Below are 22,434 nucleotides of genomic sequence, written 5' to 3'. Positions count from 1 at the left end.
GTTTTTGGACTGTGGGAGGAAGCTGGAGTACCCAGAGAAAGCCCATTATTAGTGGCACAAAGGGAGGCAGCAATAACAAAAGTCTAAATAATATTAATAATAATGTGAAGGGACTAATGTCAGTTGAATTATTTGTTGGTTCACTGGTTAACTAAAACAAGTTGTGTTGAAACAATAAAATGATCAAACATAAACCAAAACAAAGTCTGCTTGGGCCCTCAGGCCCCTCGGGTCGCTTGAAATAATTGCGGCTGATTTTATTGTGAAGCTCTTTTGACCGGAAATGAGGCTCATTGTGTTAATCTTGTTCTGGATGATCCGACCTGGATTCAGCCATATTCCCACTGATCAGCCACACCGGCAGGCGCCTCAAACTGGCCAAAACCCGCTTGGAGGCCCCCGGTACGCTGCCACCCGATTCTGACAGACGTCCTGAGTGCCGTCGGGTCAGGTTCGGATCTCCTGGTTCTGTTCTCGGGCTGATAGACCGACCAGCGGAGATGAAGCTGCGGCGCTCAGCCTGAGAGTCGACGCTTTTCCCGACGTCCCGATTTCTGAGAGGAAAGTCCAGATTTACCGGATTAAAGCCGATGTGCAGGGCGGACATCCGCGGGCCTCCAGGCTGTTCGGTTCACGACGCGACGGGGCTGCTCTAACCGAGCCAGAACTCAGCGACGTCCCGGCGGCTCAAAATGTCGGGAATGTTTTCCCGGAGCTAACGGGCTAGCTGCTGCTAGCAGCCTCGGCAGGAAGCGGAGCCTCGGCGGCGGCCCAGACTCGGTCACAAGGACGGGCGGCGGCCGTGGGAATCTCATCGGGAGAGAAGACCGACCTTCTCTGTTAGGATGTCGGCTCAGGAGCGGCTGAGGCGGCTGGAGGAGCTGCTGCTGGAGCAGAGAGAGGCGGGATGTCTGAGTGTGGAGGCGCTGGTGGACCTGCTGCTCTGCCTCTACACGGAGTGCTCCAACTCCCCGCTGAAAAGGGAGAAGCACATCACAGACTTTCTGAATTGGGGTAAGAACCGAGACCAGAACCGGCTCTTCTCACAGAACACGCCCAGGTGCACACAGACCAGGTCAGGAATACCTGAGGGTGGTTGCAAAGATGCTGCTAGATGCAGGATGCTTTACTTCCAGGATGGTCCTGGAAGGGTTCTGCAGCCTTCCTGCTAGGGTCTAAAACTGTCCAGCAGACCTGAAGGAAATTACATGAGCTTGGATGGGAGTTTAGGAGAGACCTTCAGTCAGCTTTTAGGTGGGAAATATCAGAACTGTTCTGGGATCCTTGGACAATCTGTGGGTGTGGTTCTGGGAGAAAGGAAGAGAGCATTCAGTTCAGAAGAGGAACCACAGAGGTTTCTAACTGAGCCTCTAATGATATATTTAAATCATTTGAATCACAGAGGAGTTTGAGGAGATAGATTCCATGATTTTCAGAGGAGGCTACAGGTAGAGATCCTCACAGGGAATCTGAGGTTTCACCTGTTCCTGCTGCTGGTCTAAGGTAGATCCAGGCTCCTTCCAGAGCACTTTCAGTAACCTGTAGGAGAAAATGCTGGTCCAACAAGTGGAGATGGTTCGGACCCCGGTTGAACACAAACAGATCGAGTCACAACTTTCAGTGCAGAGCTGAGAGTGGAGGCTGCAGCTGCTTGGTGGCCCAGTTTGGCCTGGTTCAGTCTGACCCTGTTTCAGAGTCTGTCCCGATTTAAATGACCTGGATCCACGAGCTGCTTAATAAGTCTCTGATGTTTCTGCGTCTCTGACAGTCAGATTCTGATTAGTTCCTGTCAACTTAAAGAAAATTAGGAGTTTTAGGACATTTTGATGTCATTTCATAGTTTAAATGAAGGAGAACCGAACATCATGTCCTCAGCAGGATGTTGTCGGACAAATGGGTTGAATGATGAAGGTTACAGCAAGGAAAATCAAATCAATTCGGCTGTGATTTCAGGAGCAGAGATTTATCTGTTCATAATCCATAATGGATCTTCTGAATAGACTATATCCAGATTAGTGGGAAGGAAGGTCCACACATGATGGAGGAAGGTCATATTAACTTTGACCTTTAATGATGAATTTGAACCGTTCTTTTTTCCAGGCTGGAATCATGACACAGTGTAAACCGTAAGGATTTTATCAATAACTGTGAACAAGTTAGATTTATTGAGCATTTTATCCAAACAGGATGAAAATATGCACACAGGCTCAAATATATACATACACCTCCAATGATTTTGGGTTGAATTTCTCTGAGCAAGCTTTATCTCAACCTCACCCTTCTTGCCAAGCTTCTGACATCATCCTGGCTGACGTTTGATGGCTCTGGTCCGGTTTACTGGCACAGACCCGGCTTTTAGTGACAGGTCAGGGCTTTTCAACAGAGTTGTGGTTGGATCTTTGGGAAAACCAATTCAGAAATGTAATGTTAGCCTGTGTTAACCAGTTCAAAACCAGTTTGGGATCACCGTCCTGTTTTCAACACCAGGCTGCCTCCAAGTTTTAACCATCTAGCTGTTGGTCTGAGATGAAGTTGAAGATTTTGGAGGTCGTACTCCTTCATTTCATCATCAGATCATCAGGACCACTGGCAGCAAAACAACACTGCAGCATGATGCCTCCACCACCATGCTTGACAGATGGTCCGGGCTTTATCTTGACTCCTCCAAACATCCGTCTTGTCCAACTCAAACATGTTGATTTAGGACCAGGAGCTTCTTTCTTGGCATCAGCCTCTCGGTCCATGATGATCTAAAACTGGCTTCAGCGTGGAAAGTGAAACTGGTTCAGCATCTTCGAGTTTATGGAGGACATGTTGGTGGTTCCTGAACTTTTTCTTCTAAGCATGACAGTTTGAGTCATTGGGAGGTTGAACCTTGGACCCAGTTTGCAGTTCCACCAGAACAATAGTCCTAAACACACTTCCAAGCTGGTTTTGGACTGCATAACACGTGCTACCATTAGGTTTCTTGAATGGTTCGGACCTCTAACCTGTTGGACTGTTGGAAGCAAACATTAATGGGGGTGTATGTATATATTTGACCACGTAAGTAGAGATGTGATCCTAAAAACAAGAACCTTTGGACCCAGTTCTTGTGTTTTAAGAGACACTGCGGCTGAATGTTTTATAATCAGTTCTACTAAAATCATTAAAAGCCTCAAATTAACGCGACGTTTCTGCCGATGATGAGTATAAATTAACGTCTGAGTGGAGCTGCTTGTCGTTGGGCGATGCAAACATCTGTAGATGTTTTGAGGGCTGTAACTCATTCAGACATCAGTGAAGACTTGCTGCTTGGTGGCATTTAAATGCTGTTTGGTTCTGGTTCTGTGGCGGAGTGCCGTCTTTTCCAGACGCTTTAATCTAAACATGAAGGGCAGGCTTCATCACGTGTTGCCATGGTGATGCAGCAGAAATCCATCTCCGTGAAGCTAAAAAGTCTGATGTTAACCTGGTTGTCACGTCATAAACAACCAATCAGGGCCTGGATCAGGACCAGAATCTGGATTGGATTAGACCGGGATGCTGTCTGAGCCCCACCCCTGATGCTGAAGAACTTCAACCACTTGGTTCTGGAGGTTCCACCTGGTCTCAGGCTCAGTTCCTCAGGCTGCTGTCTCTGCTGTGATGTGTTTTCTATTCTGGTCTCTCCGTCAGTGTGTGACCCAGATAAATCTGATCCCAGATCAGATGAATTAAAGATGCGGAGGAGCTGCTGGTCTGCAGGGTCTTAGTGTCTCCAGGTTTCAGATCTTTGTTTTTCGGTGTTTTTCTGAACGTTTGAGGTAAAAACGTCCGTTTTTTTGTCTGCAGTGAAACCGTTCACCAGCAGAGTGAAGGACATGCGGCTCAAAAGAGACGACTTCGAGATGCTCAAGGTGATTGGACGAGGAGCCTTTGGGGAGGTAAGACTTCCTGATCCGGGTCATGGTGTTTCATTATGGTCTGGAAAGATCTGGAGTTTTATCTCAGTATGTTCCAGGTCTGGTGAGTATGGAAAAGGAAAGTAAGAGTGTTGAAAAATGTTTAAATTCTAGATTTCTTCCCTATCTTATTGTCTAAATGTTGTGTCCTTTCTGATGTCTTTGTGTCCTTCCTTCCTCATATACCTCCTTCTCTCCTTCCTTGCATTCTTGTATACTTCCTTCTTCCTTCCTTGTGTCCTTTTTCCTTCCTAATCTCTTTACTTCTCTCTTTTCTCCCTTTTGTATGGCCTTACTTGTATCCCCTCTTGTGTCTTTGCTTCCTTTTTTCTTTCCTTCCTTCATTCCTGGTATATTTCCTTGTGTCCTTATTTTCCTTCCTCATCTTCATCTCTCCTTTGTCTCTTCTCTGTGGCCTTACTTTTATCTTTCCTTCCTTCCTTCCTTCCTTCCTTAGTCCCTCCCTTCTTTCCTTCCGTCATACCTCCTTTCCTTACGCTTTCCCTTCCTTATGTCTTTCCTTCCTTCTCTGCTTACTCTTTTTGTTTCTTTCATTTCTTGTGTTTTACCTACCTCCCTTCCTTGTGTCCTTGCCTTTCTTATGTCCTTCCTTCCTCTCCTTCCTTGTGTCTTTACTTCCTAGTGTTCCTTACATCCTTGCCTTGCTTTGTTTTGGATGAAACCTTGGAAAAGTTTCCCAGTATGTGTCAGACAGGTGGAAATAAAAGAACTTCTACACATTTCAGCAGCAGCCATTTTTGCTACAAAAGAATCAAGTCTGGAGCTGTGAAACTTCTAGCTACATGTGACTCTCCACTGTCTCTACATGCTCATCCAGGAGGAGTGAATGCTGCAAGTCACTGACTGGATGCAATCTGCTGGGTTTCCTTAGATAGAAAAACTTTTTATCCAATTTGAATAAATAACTGAATCTGACTGAACTGTTCAATGGTTACGATTAATTGGAATGTATGAACCTGACTTTGTGAAGAACCTTGAGACGACATGTGTTGTGAATTGGCGCTATAGAAATAAAACTGAATTGAATTGAAAGTTTAAAACCAGTTTATAAACAGCTAACACTGGGCCGAGTGCTGAACAGAGGAATATAAAAAGCGAGCAGTCCGAGCTTCCACGTCCTGATGAATATCAGATATTGCCTGCATGGAGTGCTCATCCTGCTGTTTTAGGGTCGCATTTATCTGCATCATTATCAGATTTTGTGCTTTCTAAGATTTAAACCCAGGGGCAGGAGAAGCAGGAAATTAGTAGTGGTCCAAGTATCAAGCCCTGTGGGACTCCACGTGGCACTGCATCAGAGGAGGATCAAAAACTATTTGACCAGTAGAAAAGGTTCCCTCAGCCTGGTCTCATCTAAACCATCGTTCAGTTCTGGACCCCACCAGAACAGAACAGTGGAGTCCAGGCTAGATTTTTGATTGTAGGTGGCATATTTAAAAGTCTTGGTAACCACACCTGATGATAGAACCTTGTATAGGTTCTGCACCAGAATATGTGCTGTTGATCAGGATGGTCGGTGAACTCTGAGCAGAACATGTGCTTGTTTGTTTTGGACTGCAGAGCTGCAGTTACTCTCCTGCACACGGTCAAAGTCCAGACAGGGCAACTGGCCCTGGTGTGTAAACACAGAAACCTTTCATGCAACAAGATTTCTGCTGCAGAAGAAACAGAAGTTGGCTGATCTGAGGACAGTCCTGTGCACAAACAGCTGCTGTAGCTGGGAGTCTAATCCACCCAGATATTTATTGATGAGGACCATTAAACAGCAAACTACAATTAAACACACGTTGGCATAAGATCCTTATTTTCAGGTGATTTGTTTAGAACGTCTTAGAAATATTGATCATATTGATTATTGCAGTACATTATCTGTCAGATTAAAACCAGCTGTTGCTGGGCTTGTTGCCATGAGTTAAGCAGGTCAGACTCTGTTGAGACGATAAAGAATAAAAGTTTTGATCTTTATTATGACATCACACTATAATTGGTAGTGATGCACCGATGTGAAACTTCGGGCCGATCTCTGATATTAATAATGCATTCATGACCGCTGACATGGCTTCTCTGCTTCAGTTAAACACCCCCCCAGTCCTGCGCTGGATCACTATCTCTGTCACATGACACAACCCCCCCTATTAATTCAGATGTATTGATCATCCTTAACAGTAAGTATTGCATGTTGCAGAAGTATTCACACCCACAGACATTCCTCACCTTTCAGGTACATCAGGTTCCTCTCCTGTGGAACCTGATAATCGAGTGTTTTGAGTAAACAGAAATCTTGTCTAGTAAAGTCATGGTGGGGGCAGCATGTCGGGGTCCTGTCGGAGCATGGAGGTGGAGGGTCCGTCAAGCGGGCCTTCGGACCGCCGGTGATGACGGTGGGCTTGTGTGGTGTCTTCTTTTAACGCAGAGCTGCATTCTGAGGCCGTCTGACAGAGTAACAGCAGCCCTGTTGGGGTCGGGGAGGTTAGGTGGTGGGATCATTGGTGTCGCTTGATGGATTCTGGTGGGAAGGTGAACCTGATGTTTAGAGCACGCTGGGAAGGCAGAAGAGACTAGTTGGGTTGGAGAAGAGAGCAGGACTTGCCTTCACACTCTCTGTGATCCAGCCGGGTCCTAGTGGGTCATGGAGAGCCCTAGAGAAGTCCTGAACCAGAAGTCTGACTGCATGTTGCTGTGTCATCCAGTCTGTCACCCTGGAGCTACTTCTCCAGGATACAGCTACAGCTTCACTCTTCTAAAGGAAGTCTATCCTCTGCTTGGCTTTAGGAGTTATTGTTTCCATGTTGAACTCTGCAGGGCAGCAGGCTGTGCTCTGATTGGCTCTGATCATGTTTTTTACAGAATACTTTACTCAGAATCATTTTCATGTCTCTGATTCTAGGAAACGAGCTCAGATGGAGGTTAATATCTGTAACTAGAAGACCGGTATTTACTGTTTTTGTAGACCAGCTCCTAATTTCCTTTGGGTATGCCATAGATTTGGATTTCATTCAAAATTCCTCACAATAGGAAGGATGTAGATGGGATCAGATCCAGCAGGAGTTTCCTGGACTTCCTGTTCAGACTGAAGCTGCTGGAAGTGTGACTGCAGTTTGCAGCTTTCCTCTGTTGGTTGCAGGTTCCTCAGCTTTTATTCACTCAGGAACGTCGCTGTGCTGCTGAACCCTCCGTTGTGCAACCAGCCGATCCATGTTGCTGCTGCTGTTTGTGTGCATCGCCCACATTCCAGAGGAAAGGTGTGCCGCAGCCACACCTGCACGCCAACTCAGGACTCAAACACACTCTCAGGACCGTGTTACTACACTTGTGAGGAACATCGTTCTCACAAACACACGATTCCTCCCTGAGTGAGCATTCTCTGAGCGGTCCAGGAGCCGTCCTGAGCTGTGATCGGGCCGGTATTCCAGGTGTGGCTGCCTTTGTTCACCAAAACATCTTAAAGGCACAGCCCTGCAGTGAAGCTGCTCTGAACGTGCAGCTTTCATTTTAGTTTTATTCCCAAAGACACGAGAGGAAGACTTCAGGAAGCTCTTCAATGACGGAATGAAGAAAGAATTTGTAAAACTGAAACTACTCAAGATCAGTAAACCTCTGCAGCCCCATCCCCCGATACTGGAGGACGAATTTAACTTCTTTCTTCTGCTTTCGTTACTGTTAGTTCCCTTAGTTAAACATCATGTGTGGTACCCACAGAATCTTGGCTCAAAGCTGAAATAAACCTCGACTATGAACACAGACAAACTACAGGCAGTTGAATCAGAAAGTAAACCGACTCCACAAAATGGTGTCATCTCAGAACTGGGTGTCAGCTGTTCTCCACACGGCTTCTAGTCAGAACCAGCATGAGATCTCAGAGTCCACAGTTTAGTCACAATCCACCCAGGAGTCTCTCAACCAGCAGCAAAGGAAGACCTGAATTATCACTTGGAACATATCATTATTAACATGATTATTTAGATAGTTTTCTGAGAAAACCTCAGATTTGGGCACAAACTTCACGGAAACCTTAAGAGGTTAAACAAAACGAAATATACCTAAAAACCTGAACCATGAGGAGGACTGACGTGATGCTTTGCTCCGCTCTGTTTGTTAACCAGCAGTGGAGAAAGGTTCGTGCATCGTCCAGTTATCAACCAGTTTACACCAGTGTGAAACATTTCAGAAGGAAGGATGAGTCTGGGGATTAGGTCCAGAACATGAATCTACAGAACCTTGCACAAGTAATTCCACATTTTATCTCCTTCCTCACTTCCTTGTGTTTCATTGACAGCCCAACTCTAAGCAGTTTGGACGGGTCACGAGGTGATGGACATGAACAAGTCTGAAAGATGTTCTCCATGTGTGATAAACTCCCCCGACTCTTAATAAAATCCAACCTGTTTCCCTCAGAAGTTCCCCGATATCCAGGAAGTAGCAGGAAATAAAATGTTTTCCAGCTGCAGACCCGCTGAGTTCTACTGGGTTTAATTTAATCTGAGACTAACTGCAGCTGTTCTGGTTCTGGCTCAGACCTTTCTTAGAATATTAGAGAACAGCATCGTGGAGACCAAGGAACCTAGCAGACAGCTCAGGGAGAGCAGAGAAGCAGCCAAGAGGCCCTGGAGGAGCTGCAGTGGTCCACAGCTCAGGTGGTAGAAATGGTCCACAGGACAACTGCTGGTGGTACCTCTGGAAGAGCAGCAGAACTGATTAAAGAAAGTTAGGAGGCCTGATTTTTGTTGCAGTTTGCAGCAAACCAGGCAGGAAATGTGTGGAATAGCGTGCTCCCTAACTGAACGTTTTGTTTAATACATGGTGGGGGAAGCATCATGCTACGGGGATGCTTTTCTTCAGCAATGAGTTGATGGGAAGATAAGATCAGCCCAAAAGAGACTCAAATCCTGGGAAGGAACATGTTTACGCCCCTCTCCAGAATGTCATCCAGTTCTACAAAGGCCAGGAAATGAGCCGCTGAGATGCATCTCTGTTGCAGGAAAACCAAGGACTGGAAATGGAGACCGGGGCTGTAGACACTTCCTGCCTGTTGGGTAGGAAGCGGTTTAACGATGCCGCAGAGGAAGTGGCTTGGTCCTACGTTCTGCAGGAAGCAGCTTGTGTTATATTAAACCAAAAACTGTTTATTCAAAGTAATAAAAGAACTAAAACACTTTTTAACAAACCGTCTGAAACTTGCTTATGATGCCTCCTTTAGAGGAAATGTTTGTATTTCTCTAAATTTAACCGAGCATTTTTGTTTATTTTCTGTCTTGCTGCATGATACGAGTTTCTCTGACATCTCCTCCATCCCTGCAGGTTGCCGTGGTGAAGATGAAGAACACTGAGCGGGTTTATGCCATGAAGATCCTCAATAAGTGGGAGATGCTGAAGAGAGCCGAGGTGAGTCCAACCTTCCTCCTCCTCCTCATCACGTCGCGTGTGATGCTGACGTGTTCTCTGTGCAGACGGCGTGTTTCCGGGAGGAGCGGGATGTCCTGGTGAAAGGGGACAGTCAGTGGATCACCACTCTGCATTACGCCTTCCAGGACGACAACTTCCTGGTAGGTTTTTAGGTAATCTGAAGGTCTCAGCGCGTCAGTGGGACTTGTTAATGGAGTGTGTTCCTGTTCTGCAGTACCTGGTGATGGACTACTACGTGGGCGGGGACCTGCTGACGCTGCTCAGTAAGTTTGAGGACCGTCTTCCTGAAGACATGGCCAAGTTCTACGTAGCAGAAATGGTTCTGGCTATCCATTCGATCCACCAGCAGCAGTACATCCACAGGTATGCTCAGGTGTTCCCACACATGTTCCCAAGGTTCTGTGTTAGTCACAGGCAGGAAATGTGTGGTTCTCCTGTGATTGTTGTTGTTCCTGCTCAGGCTTCATGTTCCTTCTTGGAGCTGCTGCTTTTCAAACCCTATTAGACACCTGCTCAAAATGCTGCCCCCTAGTGGAGCGTTCAGTGGTTCGTTTGCTCGTAGTGTGTGAACAGCCTGAAACTGTGACAATGTTGTCTTTCCAGAGACATCAAACCAGACAACGTCCTGCTGGATGTCAACGGTCACATCCGGCTGGCGGACTTCGGTTCGTGTCTGCGCATGATGGAGGACGGCACGGTAAGCTGCTTCCTGCCTGTCAGTCAGCAACGCCAGCGTCAAACATGCATTGTACACAAGCCGTGAGGAATAAGGCAAGGCAGGTTCATGTTTGTAGCACCGTTCATACACAAGACAATCCAAAGGGTTTTAGAGGGAAAGACGAAATAAATTCAGATATTAACGGCAAATTTAGATCCTGCTTTGGACTAAAGTTTCGTTTTACATCTAGTCTTCAGTCCCTCACTTCAGATTCTTTGATCCAAAGCAGCTATAAACCAGAATGTTTTCAGTCCTGATTTAAAGGAACCAACAATCTGCACATCTCAGGTTTTCAGGGAGCTTGTCCCAGATCTGAGGAGCCTAGAAACTAAACACTGCCTCCCTCAGATTGTTCAGTTCTGGTTCTGGGAACACTGAGTAAGCAGTTCTCTGAAGACCTGAGGGGTCAACATGGTTCCTACCTGACCAGCAACTCAGAAATGTATTTCATCCCAGGACCATTTAGAGCTTCATGGACTGGCAGCAGAACCTTAAATGTATTCTTTGCAGCGATTTAGGAACTGGTTCTGATATGATCCATATACCTGGTGTTGGTCAGATTGATTTTTTTTTTGCAGAGCGCAGTAAAGAAGCTGTTGCAGTAAGCTAACCTACTGAAAATAAAACCAGGCAGCAGTTTTTCTGTGTCTTGTTGTGACAGGAAATCCTTTCTACTGGCGTGGTTTTCAGATGGTAGGAAGTTAATTTAGTAACAGACTTTACGTGTTTGTTCAAATTTAGACCCGATTCTGAAACGACACCAAGGTTTCCTGCGAGCTCTGTGGTCTTTAACCCCATGGAATCTATCTGAGCGCTGATCCGGATCCTCACATTTTAGAACCTAAAGCAATGATTTCTGTCTTGTCTGCGTTAAGCTGAGGTGATGTGTGAAAGATGTGTGTCGTCAGTATAGGGTAGGAGGTGTTGTACTCTACAATCTGAGCCAATTAGATCATATAGACGAGACGAGAGGACCTGATATAGATGTTAAATTAAAGTGGTCAGAAAATGGACCCTTGAGGAACCCCACAATTTATTTTCACCCAGAATGCCAAATAAGATCTGAACCAGTTTAGCCCAGTACCAGACAGTCCCGCCCATTTTTCTGCCTGTCAATCAGGAAGTTATGATCAACTTTTTCAAACGCAGCACTGAGATCCAGTAAAACCAAGACAGAGGTTCTGGACCCATCACGGTTATAATGTACATCATTGAATAAAATCAATTAATAAAATCAGCATGATGGTAGGTGACCCATTTCAACTTTAAAGCGATTCACTAATTTAAGTTGTAGGGCTCAGCACAGAGTTCCTGGACCGTCTGGGATGAGTTTTCAGTGTTTTACTTGTCTGGAAAAATAGAAATAAATAAGATTTAATATGAAAAATAAATCTTTCTGAAACATCCATCCTTCCTTCGTCTGTCTGATTGTCCCTCCCTCCTTTCTTTACTCCCTCTGTCCGTCTCTCCTTCCTTCCTTACAGAACTTCATAGCGAATATTTCTGTTTCTGCTTTAGAATGAGGGATTTTGACATGAATGCTGCGTGGGAACGTTGCATGGGAACGTTGCGTGGGAGCGTTGCATGGGAGCGTTGCGTGGGAGCGTTGCATGGGAGCGTTGCATGGGAGCGTTGCGTGGGAGCGTTGAGTGGGAACGCTGCGTGGGAGCGTTGAGAGGGAACGCTGCGTGGGAGCGTTGAGTGGGAACGCTGCGTCGGAGCGCTGCGTGGGAACGCTGCGTCGGAGCGTTGCGTGGGAGCGTTGAGTGGGAACGCTGCGTGGGAGCGTTGAGAGGGAACGCTGCGTGGGAGCGTTGCATGGGAACGCTGCGTGGGAACGTTGCATGGGAGCGTTGCATGGGAGCATTGCGTGGGAGCGTTGAGTGGGAACGCTGCGTGGGAGCGTTGAGAGGGAACGCTGCGTCGGAGCGCTGCGTGGGAACGCTGCGTCGGAGCGTTGCGTGGGAGCGTTGAGTGGGAACGTTGCATGTGAGCGTTGCGTGGGAGCGTTGCGTGGGAACGCTGCGTGGGAGCGTTGCATGGGAGTGTTGCGTGGGAACGCTGCATGGGAGCGTTGCATGGGAACGCTGCATGGGAGCGTTGCATGGGAACGCTGCATGGGAGCGTTGCATGGGAACGCTGCATGGGAGCGTTGCATGGGAACGCTGCATGGGAGCGTTGCATGGGAACGCTGCGTGGGAGCGTTGAGTGGGAACGCTGCATGGGAGCGTTGCATGGGAACGCTGCATGGGAGCGTTGCATGGGAGTGTTGCGTGGGAACGCTGCGTGGGAGCGTTGAGTGGGAACGTTGCATGGGAACGCTGAGTGGGAGCGTTGAGTGGGAACGTTGCATGGGAGTGTTGCGTGGGAGTGTTGCGTGGGAACGCTGCGTGGGAGCGTTGAGTGGGAACGTTGCATGTGAGCGTTGCGTGGGAACGTTGCATGGGAACGCTGAGTGGGAGCGTTGCGTGGGAATGTGTTGATAGTGGAGGCTCTGATTGGGCCGTTTCTAATCGCTGATCTCTGTGAAGCTCAGAAGTGATTCTGATTCTAATTATTTGTTGAGGGTTCATCGTGATTCTTGAAACTAAAACGTTACAATAAAGAAACTCTTTCACTATAAGGTGGCGTTAGTTTTAACATCAGTGGGTCATTCCAACTGACATCTGCAGCTGGATTGTGACGACTCTTCTTCCTCTCTGGTCCCTGCAGGTACAGTCCTCTGTGGCTGTGGGAACTCCAGACTACATTTCCCCAGAGATCCTGCAGGCGATGGAGGACGGGATGGGTCGCTACGGTCCCGAATGCGACTGGTGGTCTCTGGGGGTCTGCATGTACGAGATGCTGTACGGAGAGACGCCGTTCTACGCCGAGTCACTGGTGGAAACCTACGGAAAGATCATGAACCACGAGGTCAGAACCAGCCCTGTTCTCTGCTGTCAGTGGAAACTGAGAGGTTCTAAAGTCAGGGTTCCTGTTCATTCTGGATTAGTTGAGAAGAATCTTTCCATCCTTTTAGTCACTGTCATGTTGTCCACATGAGAAATATCTGATGCTGAAAGTCTTCATGTCAGCTGTTGGCTTTTATCTGAAACAGACAGGAAATATGTCTGAACCCAGTGAAGTAATCAGATTACTGTTAGACGCGTCTTCCTGTCCTCTGCTGCCGTTTCCAGGTTACCTGTTTGTCTCCAGACTCCCGTCCTACTTCCTTTTTTTCTAAACCGGAGCGTGTCCCTCAGTGGACAGAGTCTCACTCTGCTCATCCTCTCCTCTGGTCCTCCTTCCTCTCAGCTGACTGCCTGTTCTCTGGTTTCCAGGAGCGCTTCCAGTTCCCCTCCCATGTGACCGACGTCTCGGAAGACGCCAAGGATCTGATCCAGCGCCTGCTCTGCTCCCGGGAACGCCGGCTCGGACTGAACGGGATCTCGGACTTCAAGAGTCACCCGTTCTTCAGCAGCATTGACTGGGACAACATCCACTCTGCGGAGGCCCCGTACATCCCAGACGTGTCGTCGCCCACCGACACCTCCAACTTCGACGTGGACGATGATGTGCTGAAGAACCCGGTGAGGACCGGGAGCAGAACAGCAACCAAAACCTTTAATAAATCCTTCACATCTGGTTCATGGTTCTGGTTGTGTTTTTTTGTGTCTTCAGGACATCGGACCGCCAGTGTCCCATACCGGCTTTACTGGGCAGCACCTCCCCTTCGTTGGCTTCACCTTCACCACCGACAGCTGCTTCTCCGACCGCAGCACCATCACCATCAGCCGGGCGGCGCTGGGAGTTCGGACGGAGCCAGACGGGGGCGGTGGGCAGGAAGTGGAGGCGTTTGAGAAGAGGATCCGCCGCCTGGAGCAGGAAAAACAGGAGCTGAACCGCAAGCTGCAAGGTGGGTCAAACATCTCAGGAAGTCTGGAGGAGCTGCATCGTTCCTGTTCTACTCGTCCCTGATCCCGGTCCATCTTTGTCCCCTCAGAGTCCACTCAGGCCCTGCAGGCTCCGGCTCGAGGAGGAACTCTGGCCCGGGACAAAGAGATCAAAAAACTGAACGAGGAGATCGAACGGCTCAAGAGGAAGCTGGCAGGTCAGTCAGTCCATCTGTATCAGTGTTCTGGTCTCTGTTAGCCCGGTTCGTTCCTGATCCTTTCTCCTGTGATGTGGCAGATTCTGATAGGCTGGAGCACCAGCTAGAGGAGGCCGTCACGCTCAGACAGGACTACGAGAGCTCCGCCTCCAAACTGAAGACCCTGGAGAAGCAGGTGAAGACCCTGAGACAGGAGAAGGAAGACATCCACAAGGTAAATCCTGGGGTTTATGTCCACTTCTGTCCCTGAATATTTGTTTATGAAGCGAAGACGGCCTCAGCTTGGATTTCCAAACTTCCTGTCCGTCCGAGCAGCAGCTGGCTGACTCCTTGGAACGTCTCAGGAGCCAAACGAAGGAGCTGAAGGAGGCGCACTCCCAGAGGAAGCTGGCTCTTCAGGAGTTCTCTGACCTGTCGGAGCGGATGGCCGAGCTGCGCTCCTCCAAGCAGCGTCTGTCCCGTCAGCTCCGAGACAAGGAGGAGGAGATGGACGCACTCCTGCAGAAGATGGACGCCTTGAGACAGGAGATCCGCAAGACGGAAAAGAATCGAAAGGAGGTGAGGATGGCAAAAAGTTGGCCGAAGAATTTCAAAATAACTTTTACACATACCCTCCAAAATAAGAGACTCAGTCTCATATGTTGACTTATTACTAGAGGTTTCAGACGCCTGATTGGTCTAAACCATCCATTAATAGAGTTTTATAAGGAAGTTTACAGAAACTTTAAAATAGGAGTCTTATTCCAAGGTATGTCAATTTTTTTTTATTATTGGCCTAAAGTTACTGGGTTATTAATTTATACTTTCAACATAAAATGCACACAGGCTTAGTCTCTTATTTTAAAAAGCATGTTACATAATTGAAAATTACCAGAGTAGGTTTCAGTCATCAAACTGGCAGAAACACACTTACAGGTTAGTTGGACTTTCAAAATAAAGTTTACAGATAATCTTCAAAATAAAATTGCCTGTAGTTGGGAGGTTAGATTTTTGCAGAAGTAGGTTCCACTTGAAGAAATCATGTACCTTTCAAAATAAAGCTTGAAGATTATCTTCAACATAAAAGCCTCTCTATTCCATAGAATAAATTACTGCACATGAAGATTTTTCAAAATAAAAATCGTTAACTCATAATAAGAGACATTTTTATAAATTATTAGTCACAGAAGCTGATAGATGTTACTCTTGATGTAGCGGCACCATCCGTTTTTCTTCGGGAATTTTCTGGACTTTTTCTTGAACTTCTTTGAGGAGGCTCATTTTAACCAGCAGTCAGGCTGGAAACCTGGATGTAGTGATGGACTCAGACCTGAACCTTCAGAGGAACATAAAGACAGTAACAAGGTCAACCTTCTATCACCTAAAGAACATCTCCAGGATTAAAGAATTAATGTCTCAGCAGGACCTTGAAAAATTAATTCATGCGTTCATCTTTAGTAGAATTGATTACTGCAACGGTGTCTTCACAGGTCTGCCTAAAAAGTGGATCAGACAGCTGCAGTTGATCCAGAACGCTGCTGCCCGCATCCTCACTAGAACTAAGAAAGTGGAGCACATCGGCCCGGTTCTAAAGTCCCTACACTGGCTCCCTGTAGCTCAGAGAATAGGCTTTAAAATACTTCTGTTAGTCTATAAATCACTGAATGGGTTAGCACCAAAATACATTACAGACTTGTTGTCAGTGGATCAACCACACAGACCTCTCAGGTCTTCTGGCTCAAATCTACTCTGCAGAACCAGAACCAGAACCAAACATGGAGAAGCAGCTTTTAGTTCTTATGCTCCACTAATCTGGAATAAACTCCCAGAAAATTGTAAAAACGCTGAAACCCTAAGTTGCTTTAAATCAAGATTAAAAGCTTATTTGTATAGAGCGGCCTTTGACTGGGCCATCTAAACATTATTAGTTAAGTTTTCAGTCCAACTTTCCTTTCATTTTTTTATCAATCATTTTATCATACATTTTTCATTTTTTTACTTGTTTATTATCAAATTCTATTTATTCATTTTATTCTCTAATTATGTTTGTTAATTATTTAATTACCTTTATGCCAATGTAATGTCTTTTCCTATTATGTCTCTTTGTCTTTTTTCATGTACAGCACTTTGAATTGTCTTGCTATGAAATGTGCTTTATAAATAAACTTGCCTAAAACCAAATATGATGCAAAAGATTAGATTCCTGCAAGTCAGTATGCTGCAGTTACTCTTCATAGCCACCAGAGGGAGACACAGACAGATTCATTTCTACATCTAAGGAATTTATCTATTAAAACTCTGTATTGAAATTCCTCCATCCTATTAAAACCAGATCTCTGCCTCTTCCTGGTTATTTTTATTTGTTCTTTAGGTTTTGTTCTTTAAATAACAATCCTTTCACAATAAGATCTTTACTTTTTAATGTTTTCCCAGCTGGAAGCCAAGCTGGACGAAGCAAAGGCAGAGGCGTCGAAGGAAAGGAAGCTGCGGGAAAACAGCGAGGTCTACTCCAAACAGCTGGAGACTGAGCTGCAGAGCTTAAAGGTGAGAGGCATCACTCTGATGAAAGGAGGAGATGCTGATCCAGGCTGGGTAAGACAGAACCACAGTGTTATCTGTAAAAACTTCAGCTTGGTCTTCAGTGCCAGCAGAATCAAGTCAGCCTAGTTGTGGTTTCAGTCTCAGCAGGGTCGAGGAGCAGGAGCCACAGGCGGAGGAGGAGCTGAGTCTCAGCAGGAGCTGTCCCGTCTGAAGGCGGAGCTTGATAAGAAGGTCCTGTTCTACGAGGAGGAGCTGCTGAGGAAGGACTCGGCCCACTCCACTGAGATCAAAAACCTGCGTAAGGACCTGCAGGACTCTGAGGGGGCGCGGCTTGCTGCCAACAAGGAGCTGCTGCAGCTCCGAGACAAGCTGGAGAAAGCCAACAGGGACAGGTAACTCCTGAGGGACAGGAGAGTTCTGGATCAGGATGAAGTCCTAAACCAGGTATGTGTTTGTGACTGCAGGCAGACTGAGATGGACGAAGCTGTTGCTGCTTTGAAGGAGAAATACGACAGAGAGAAGAACATGCTGACAAAAGAAAACCGCAAACTGACGGTGGAGATTGACAAGGTGAATGGATCCAACAAACATTAACCAGAACCACTGTGAAATTCCAGCTGTCATGTGGTTCTGCCAGTCCCTAGCTGTCTAATCCGATCCTTCTTCTGCAGTTATGTTCATTCGTTGACAACCTAACAGCTCAGAACCGGCAGCTGGAAGATGACCTCCAGGATCTGTCTTCCAAGAAGGAGAGCGTGGCCCACTGGGAGGCTCAGATCGCTGAAATCATCCAGTGGTGATTTGCCGGTTTTATTAGAACTGTCACGTTTTGTCCACCAGAGGGAGCTGTGCATTCAGAGCTGCTGCTTTTTCTCTGCTCAGGGTCAGTGATGAGAAAGACGCTAGAGGCTACCTGCAGGCCTTGGCCACCAAGATGACGGAGGAGCTGGAAACCCTGCGAAGTTCCAGCCTGGGGACCAGACCTTTGGTAATATTTTAATAATAATATTTAATAATATTTTAAAGGAGGGCTGCACGGTGGCACAGTTGGTAGCACTGTTGCCTTGCAGCAAGAAGGTCCCGGGTTCGATTCCCGGCCCGGGGTCTTTCTGCATGGAGTTTGCATGTTCTCCCTGTGCATGCGTGGGTTCTCACCGGGTACTCCGGCTTCCTCCCACAGTCCAAAGACGTGACTATTAGGTTAATTGGTCTCTCTAAATTGACCTTAGGTGTGTGAATCAGTGTGTACATGGTTGTTTGTGTGTTGCCCTGCGATGGACTGGCGACCTGTCCAGGGTGACCCCGCCTCTCGCCCATAGACTGCTGGAGATAGACACCAGCTCCCCGCGACCCACTATGGAATAAGTGGTAGAAAATGACTGACTGACTGACTGAATATTTTAAAGGCTTAAAGATGTTTCCCTTCAGTCACAGAGAGGCTTTTATTGTGAAGGAGATGCTGGAAATCTTTTTTCTGTCGCTGCTAATGGTGGTCCACCGATCCAGTTTGGCAGCAGCAGAACTCTTTTCAGCTCAGACACCTTCTCTCTCTGGACCAACTTGACACGTTTAGACAGGAGCTCTGACTGCATTCATCTCCATCCATCCATCCTCCACTAACAGTGTCTGTAGTTCCTGAATGTTGGTTGTGTTTCTCTAACTCGCCCTGTCAGCCTGAGTCAGGAGTGGCCACACCTCCTAAGAAGCCCTGGCCTCCTATTGGTGGAGACAGAATGGTGAGTTTGTGAGGAGTCGCTCTGCCTCATTTGTAAGAAGCTTGCATGGCTAGCAGCTTGCATGTGGACCATTTATAGCACAGTTTGATTGAGTGCAAGGTTCTGGATCTTCTTGTAGGGGTTCCTCAAGGTTTGGAAATAGAACTGGGGAATATTGAAGTTCCTGGAACTCTTTTTGGATCTGTCAGCATCTACAACATCCTTCAACAAGTTCTTGATCAGCATTTGGGTCACCTTGAGGGGAAATCTTTGGCTACAGAGTGTTTCAACGATCTGTGAAGAGTTGTTCAGGTCTTTAGGTCATTCATAAAAAACAATACTTCTTCACATGAAGGTGTTGCTGCGCAGGGTGGAAAGTCTGGATTGAAATGTTTTACAGGCCTGGATTAGTATGGAAATAAATAAGGTGGAAAACTGTTTGTAATTCCAGACTTTCATTCCCAATCTCAGTTTTATTGATCCATCCTTCCATCCATGAACGTGTCATCATCAGACCTCCGTTCTTTCCTTCCAGTCTCCTAATCTGAATGCTGACCTCCACAGATATGAACTTAACTCTGGGAATGTGAGTCTGGAAAGACGTGGGATGTCAGGATGTGTTGATCTGCTCTATTATCAGACGATGCTTCACTCAGGCTCATTAAGAACCTGGATAGAAACCTGGATTGTCTAAGGAGGCTTGACTGGACCAACCTGAAACCAGGAGAGAGTTCTCCTGTCATGATGTTCCTTTGTGACTGTGGGCTTCATGGGCTGCTCTTATTGGCTGATCATGCAGTAATCTGCACCAGGAGGTAGCTAGAACTTTGTTGTTGAAGCTCAGTTAAACCCATTTCAGGATTTTTCTCCCCGTTCCCTCTCTCTGCAGGACCCACTGTGGAAGGTCCGCCGTAGCCAGAAACTGGACATGTCAGCCCGCCTGGAGCTTCAGTCGGCCCTGGAAGCTGAGCTCAAAGCCAAACAGATGGTTCAGGAGGAACTGCGCAAAGTTAAAGCTGCCAACATCAACCTGGAGAGGTCAGGAAGTCACTTCGGATCTGCCTAATTCATGCGTTCATCTGCCTAAAGTTCTTCTTTTTGGAAGACGATGGTTAAAGTATTCTGACCTGATGATATTTTGCTCCTTAATTGACACAATAAGAACATCCAGAGCTCTCACCATAACTAATGTAGCAGCAGGAGTAATTCCTGGGGCCTCATCCAGCTTCTTCTGTCCATCTGCAGCAAGCTGAAGGAGTCTGAGGAGAAGAGACGGGACGTGGTGGAACAGGTGGAGAATCTCAAGAAGGAGGTGGAGGAGAGCCGCTCCCGCTCTGATAAAGGTGAGAAAAGTCTCCTGAGAAGTTCACCTAGAAACCAGTTCTGTTTTTAACCCCTTCTGTCTCTGCAGGTCTGAAGCTTCCAGACTTCCAGGACTCCATCTTTGATTACTTCAACACGTCTCCTCTGGCTCCGGACCTCACCTTCAGAGTAAGTCTCCTCTCCACACTCTGACCAATCATAAACCGAGCAGGTCTGACAACTGACCTAAATTAAATATTGCTTGTTTCTCTTTGTGACATGGAGGCGTCACTTTGCTCCGCCTCCTCACTGCTCGCCCTTTGGGAAGAAGTAAGTTTTTCCCGGCAGGTCCTTCAGCGTTCCTCCACCTGTCCCAACAATCCTCTCTCTGCCCTCTAGTGGTCACACCTAACCTCGATCATAGCTGGTAGTTGTACACTAATAAAATGTAAGACTTCAATGAGTGGCCACGCCCACATCACATAGCCCCTCCCACTGATTAAACTCCTCCCACACATGGAGATCCTCATAGATGCTGTTGTTTTTTCTTGTCTCTGTATCTGTGGATTCTCAGTGCTTCAGTTTCACTTCATCAGTCTGTAGGACATCATGAAGTTCCTGTAGAGATGTTACTGTAGTCCTGCTGAATGTCAGCTGCTGTTGGAGCAGAAGAATCAGAGCCAAAGTCCTGATCGACCAGTAGAACTTCTGTTACCATCTAAAACTCCTTTTTCTTTCATTTTCAGACCGCAGATTTAGACTCCACCCCTGTGAAGTCGGACACCACGCCCCCCTCACCTTGCTCCGCCTCTGAGAATGAGGTCATCTACCCACAGTAACAGCATATAAAAGGTTTAGTTTCTGGAAGTGTTTAACAGTTTGGTTCATTTCAACAGGAAGGAAAAGCCGCGTCGGTCCCTGACAGCCCCTCCCCCACCTTACATAGCTCAGCGCTGGCTGCACCAAAGGTATACCGCCTCCAAACCTGTTCTGATATCTGAAGGGTTCTGATGGGGCTGAAAGTACTTTGGCTGGTGGACCAAAGGTTCTAACTCAGACCTCGTTTCTGTCAGACTTTCTTTCAGTCTTTTTAAAGTGGTCTTGATCAGCTGTTCTCCAAGTTTTCTGAGGGTTTTTCTTTGGCCCTTGACCAATTTTTCACTTATTTGTCAAGCTCCAAGAATCAGTCAGGTATTAGGACACCTCCTAAAGACAAGGCAGGAACTGGTGCTGTGTTGAAAGGTACCAGACAAAATAAGGAACCCATTTCAAAATGGATCTTTAGGCTGTTTAGTTACTTGTAGCCAGAAATTAGGTTTAATCACAATGAAGGTGGTTCGTAAAGAGCTTTTAGCTCAAAGCTTGGAATGGACCTGATGATCAGCTGCAAGTGAATGCAACTCTCAGGTTCTGTGTCAGTTGTTTGCTGGATTTGTCCGTTTCTGTCCCACTGTAAATGATACCGCAGAACTGAAACAGTTTGAGTCCTTTGAATTACCTTCTTTTGACAGACGGTTTAAGAGATCTGTGTATTGGTTCTAACCCTAAGGCCTGTAGTAGTTCCTCAGGGCTCCACATTTAGCTATTATGGGTTTGGGTTCCATCTTTAGCAGATGCATCCCCTTTTACTGTTTGCTGATGATATTCGGACCTATTTTCCCCAAAAATAAGAACACGACTCTTGGAAACATTTATTGTCTCAATGACACTAATTCAGATTCAGATTTTGCTGCCAACCCAAAAATGCTGTTTTCCTGGAGAACCTTCAAGATCACTTGGAATGATTAGAGGAACATCTGGGTCACAGAGAGAAATGCACCATTGTAACCTTTAACTGGAGATGAACCTTAAAGCCCTGATGTTTCTCAGGTTTATTTTCAAGTCTTGAGCGTTTTTAATATACCCCTCTGTCTCGTGTGTTTTCAGCCCAAAGCTCACCAGCTGAGCATCAAAACGTTCTCCAGTCCCACTTTGTGCTCTCACTGCACTTCCCTGATGGTGGGCCTCAGTCGGCAGGGATACGCCTGCGAAGGTACGCACACTTAGACGTGGTTTTGGTTCTAAAGTTGCATCCTAAGGAGAGATTTTCTCAGTGTGTTCTGCGGTTGATGTCATTTCTGTTACCATCTACTGGCTTAGCATGATTATCGAAACATCTGACTTCTCCTCTGGCTTTGAAAGCATATCCAAACTGTGGGAAGAATCAAATGTAACAAGTTATCCTTTAGTGTTCCCCAAAACACTATTAAGAGAATTTAAGGAAAAGCTGGGAATTTTGAAATGGATGATTTGTCAGAACCATAAACTCAGTATCGATTGGGTTCTCCATCTGTCTTCAGTGTGCTCCTTTATCTGCCACGTCGCCTGTAAAGACCACGCCCCCTTTGTCTGTCCAATCCCAGCGGAGCAGGCCAAGAGGCCGCAGGGCGTCGATGTCCAGAGGGGCATCGGCACAGCGTACAAGGGCTACGTCAGGGTAGGACTGCTAGCTTCTAATAAAATGGCCGACACAACAACGGTTTTGTGTTTAGATTTCACCTCCTCATCTTTTCATGTGGGTTAGATGAACCAATGATGGTTTCATGGTGCATTTTGTGACAGATCCCGAAGCCCAGCGGCGTGAAGAAGGGCTGGCAGCGAGCATTCGCAGTGGTCTCAGACTGCAAACTGTTTCTTTACGATATTCCAGAGGGGAAGTCTACCCAGCCGGGCGTGGTGGCCAGTCTGGTCCTGGATCTCAGG

The 22,434-nt window shown here is 46.8% G+C and overlaps 1 protein-coding gene across 3 annotated transcripts in view; it reads left to right on the top strand.

Moving 5' to 3' along the window:
- The first annotated feature begins 299 nt into the window (after positions 1-299).
- The window catches only part of cdc42bpb (CDC42 binding protein kinase beta (DMPK-like)), a 30,307-nt gene continuing 8,172 nt past the window's right edge, over positions 300-22,434 (top strand). The window contains exons 1-26 of one of the 3 annotated variants that reach the window (XM_047387968.1): positions 300-1,014; positions 3,814-3,905; positions 9,243-9,326; positions 9,392-9,487; positions 9,562-9,710; positions 9,951-10,044; positions 12,778-12,978; positions 13,386-13,634; positions 13,726-13,960; positions 14,048-14,155; positions 14,236-14,369; positions 14,471-14,713; positions 16,568-16,678; positions 16,814-17,067; positions 17,140-17,245; positions 17,347-17,471; positions 17,558-17,663; positions 19,280-19,428; positions 19,636-19,733; positions 19,802-19,881; positions 19,978-20,022; positions 20,439-20,513; positions 20,589-20,660; positions 21,619-21,724; positions 22,032-22,168; positions 22,294-22,433. In XM_047387968.1, the coding sequence (XP_047243924.1) occupies positions 846-1,014; positions 3,814-3,905; positions 9,243-9,326; positions 9,392-9,487; positions 9,562-9,710; positions 9,951-10,044; positions 12,778-12,978; positions 13,386-13,634; positions 13,726-13,960; positions 14,048-14,155; positions 14,236-14,369; positions 14,471-14,713; positions 16,568-16,678; positions 16,814-17,067; positions 17,140-17,245; positions 17,347-17,471; positions 17,558-17,663; positions 19,280-19,428; positions 19,636-19,733; positions 19,802-19,881; positions 19,978-20,022; positions 20,439-20,513; positions 20,589-20,660; positions 21,619-21,724; positions 22,032-22,168; positions 22,294-22,433 (3,458 nt within the window). In that variant the 5' untranslated portion in view covers positions 300-845. The remainder of the gene's footprint in view (positions 1,015-3,813; positions 3,906-9,242; positions 9,327-9,391; positions 9,488-9,561; positions 9,711-9,950; positions 10,045-12,777; positions 12,979-13,385; positions 13,635-13,725; positions 13,961-14,047; positions 14,156-14,235; positions 14,370-14,470; positions 14,714-16,567; positions 16,679-16,813; positions 17,068-17,139; positions 17,246-17,346; positions 17,472-17,557; positions 17,664-19,279; positions 19,429-19,635; positions 19,734-19,801; positions 19,882-19,977; positions 20,023-20,438; positions 20,514-20,588; positions 20,661-21,618; positions 21,725-22,031; positions 22,169-22,293; position 22,434) is intronic. The other 2 variants (XM_047387970.1, XM_047387969.1) reach the window with 2 other exon arrangements.

The sequence above is a fragment of the Girardinichthys multiradiatus genome, chromosome 15 (genome assembly GCF_021462225.1).
Source record: "Girardinichthys multiradiatus isolate DD_20200921_A chromosome 15, DD_fGirMul_XY1, whole genome shotgun sequence".
In the NCBI taxonomy this organism is placed as follows: domain Eukaryota; kingdom Metazoa; phylum Chordata; class Actinopteri; order Cyprinodontiformes; family Goodeidae; genus Girardinichthys; species Girardinichthys multiradiatus.
This window is presented reverse-complemented; position numbering and strand designations above follow the sequence as displayed.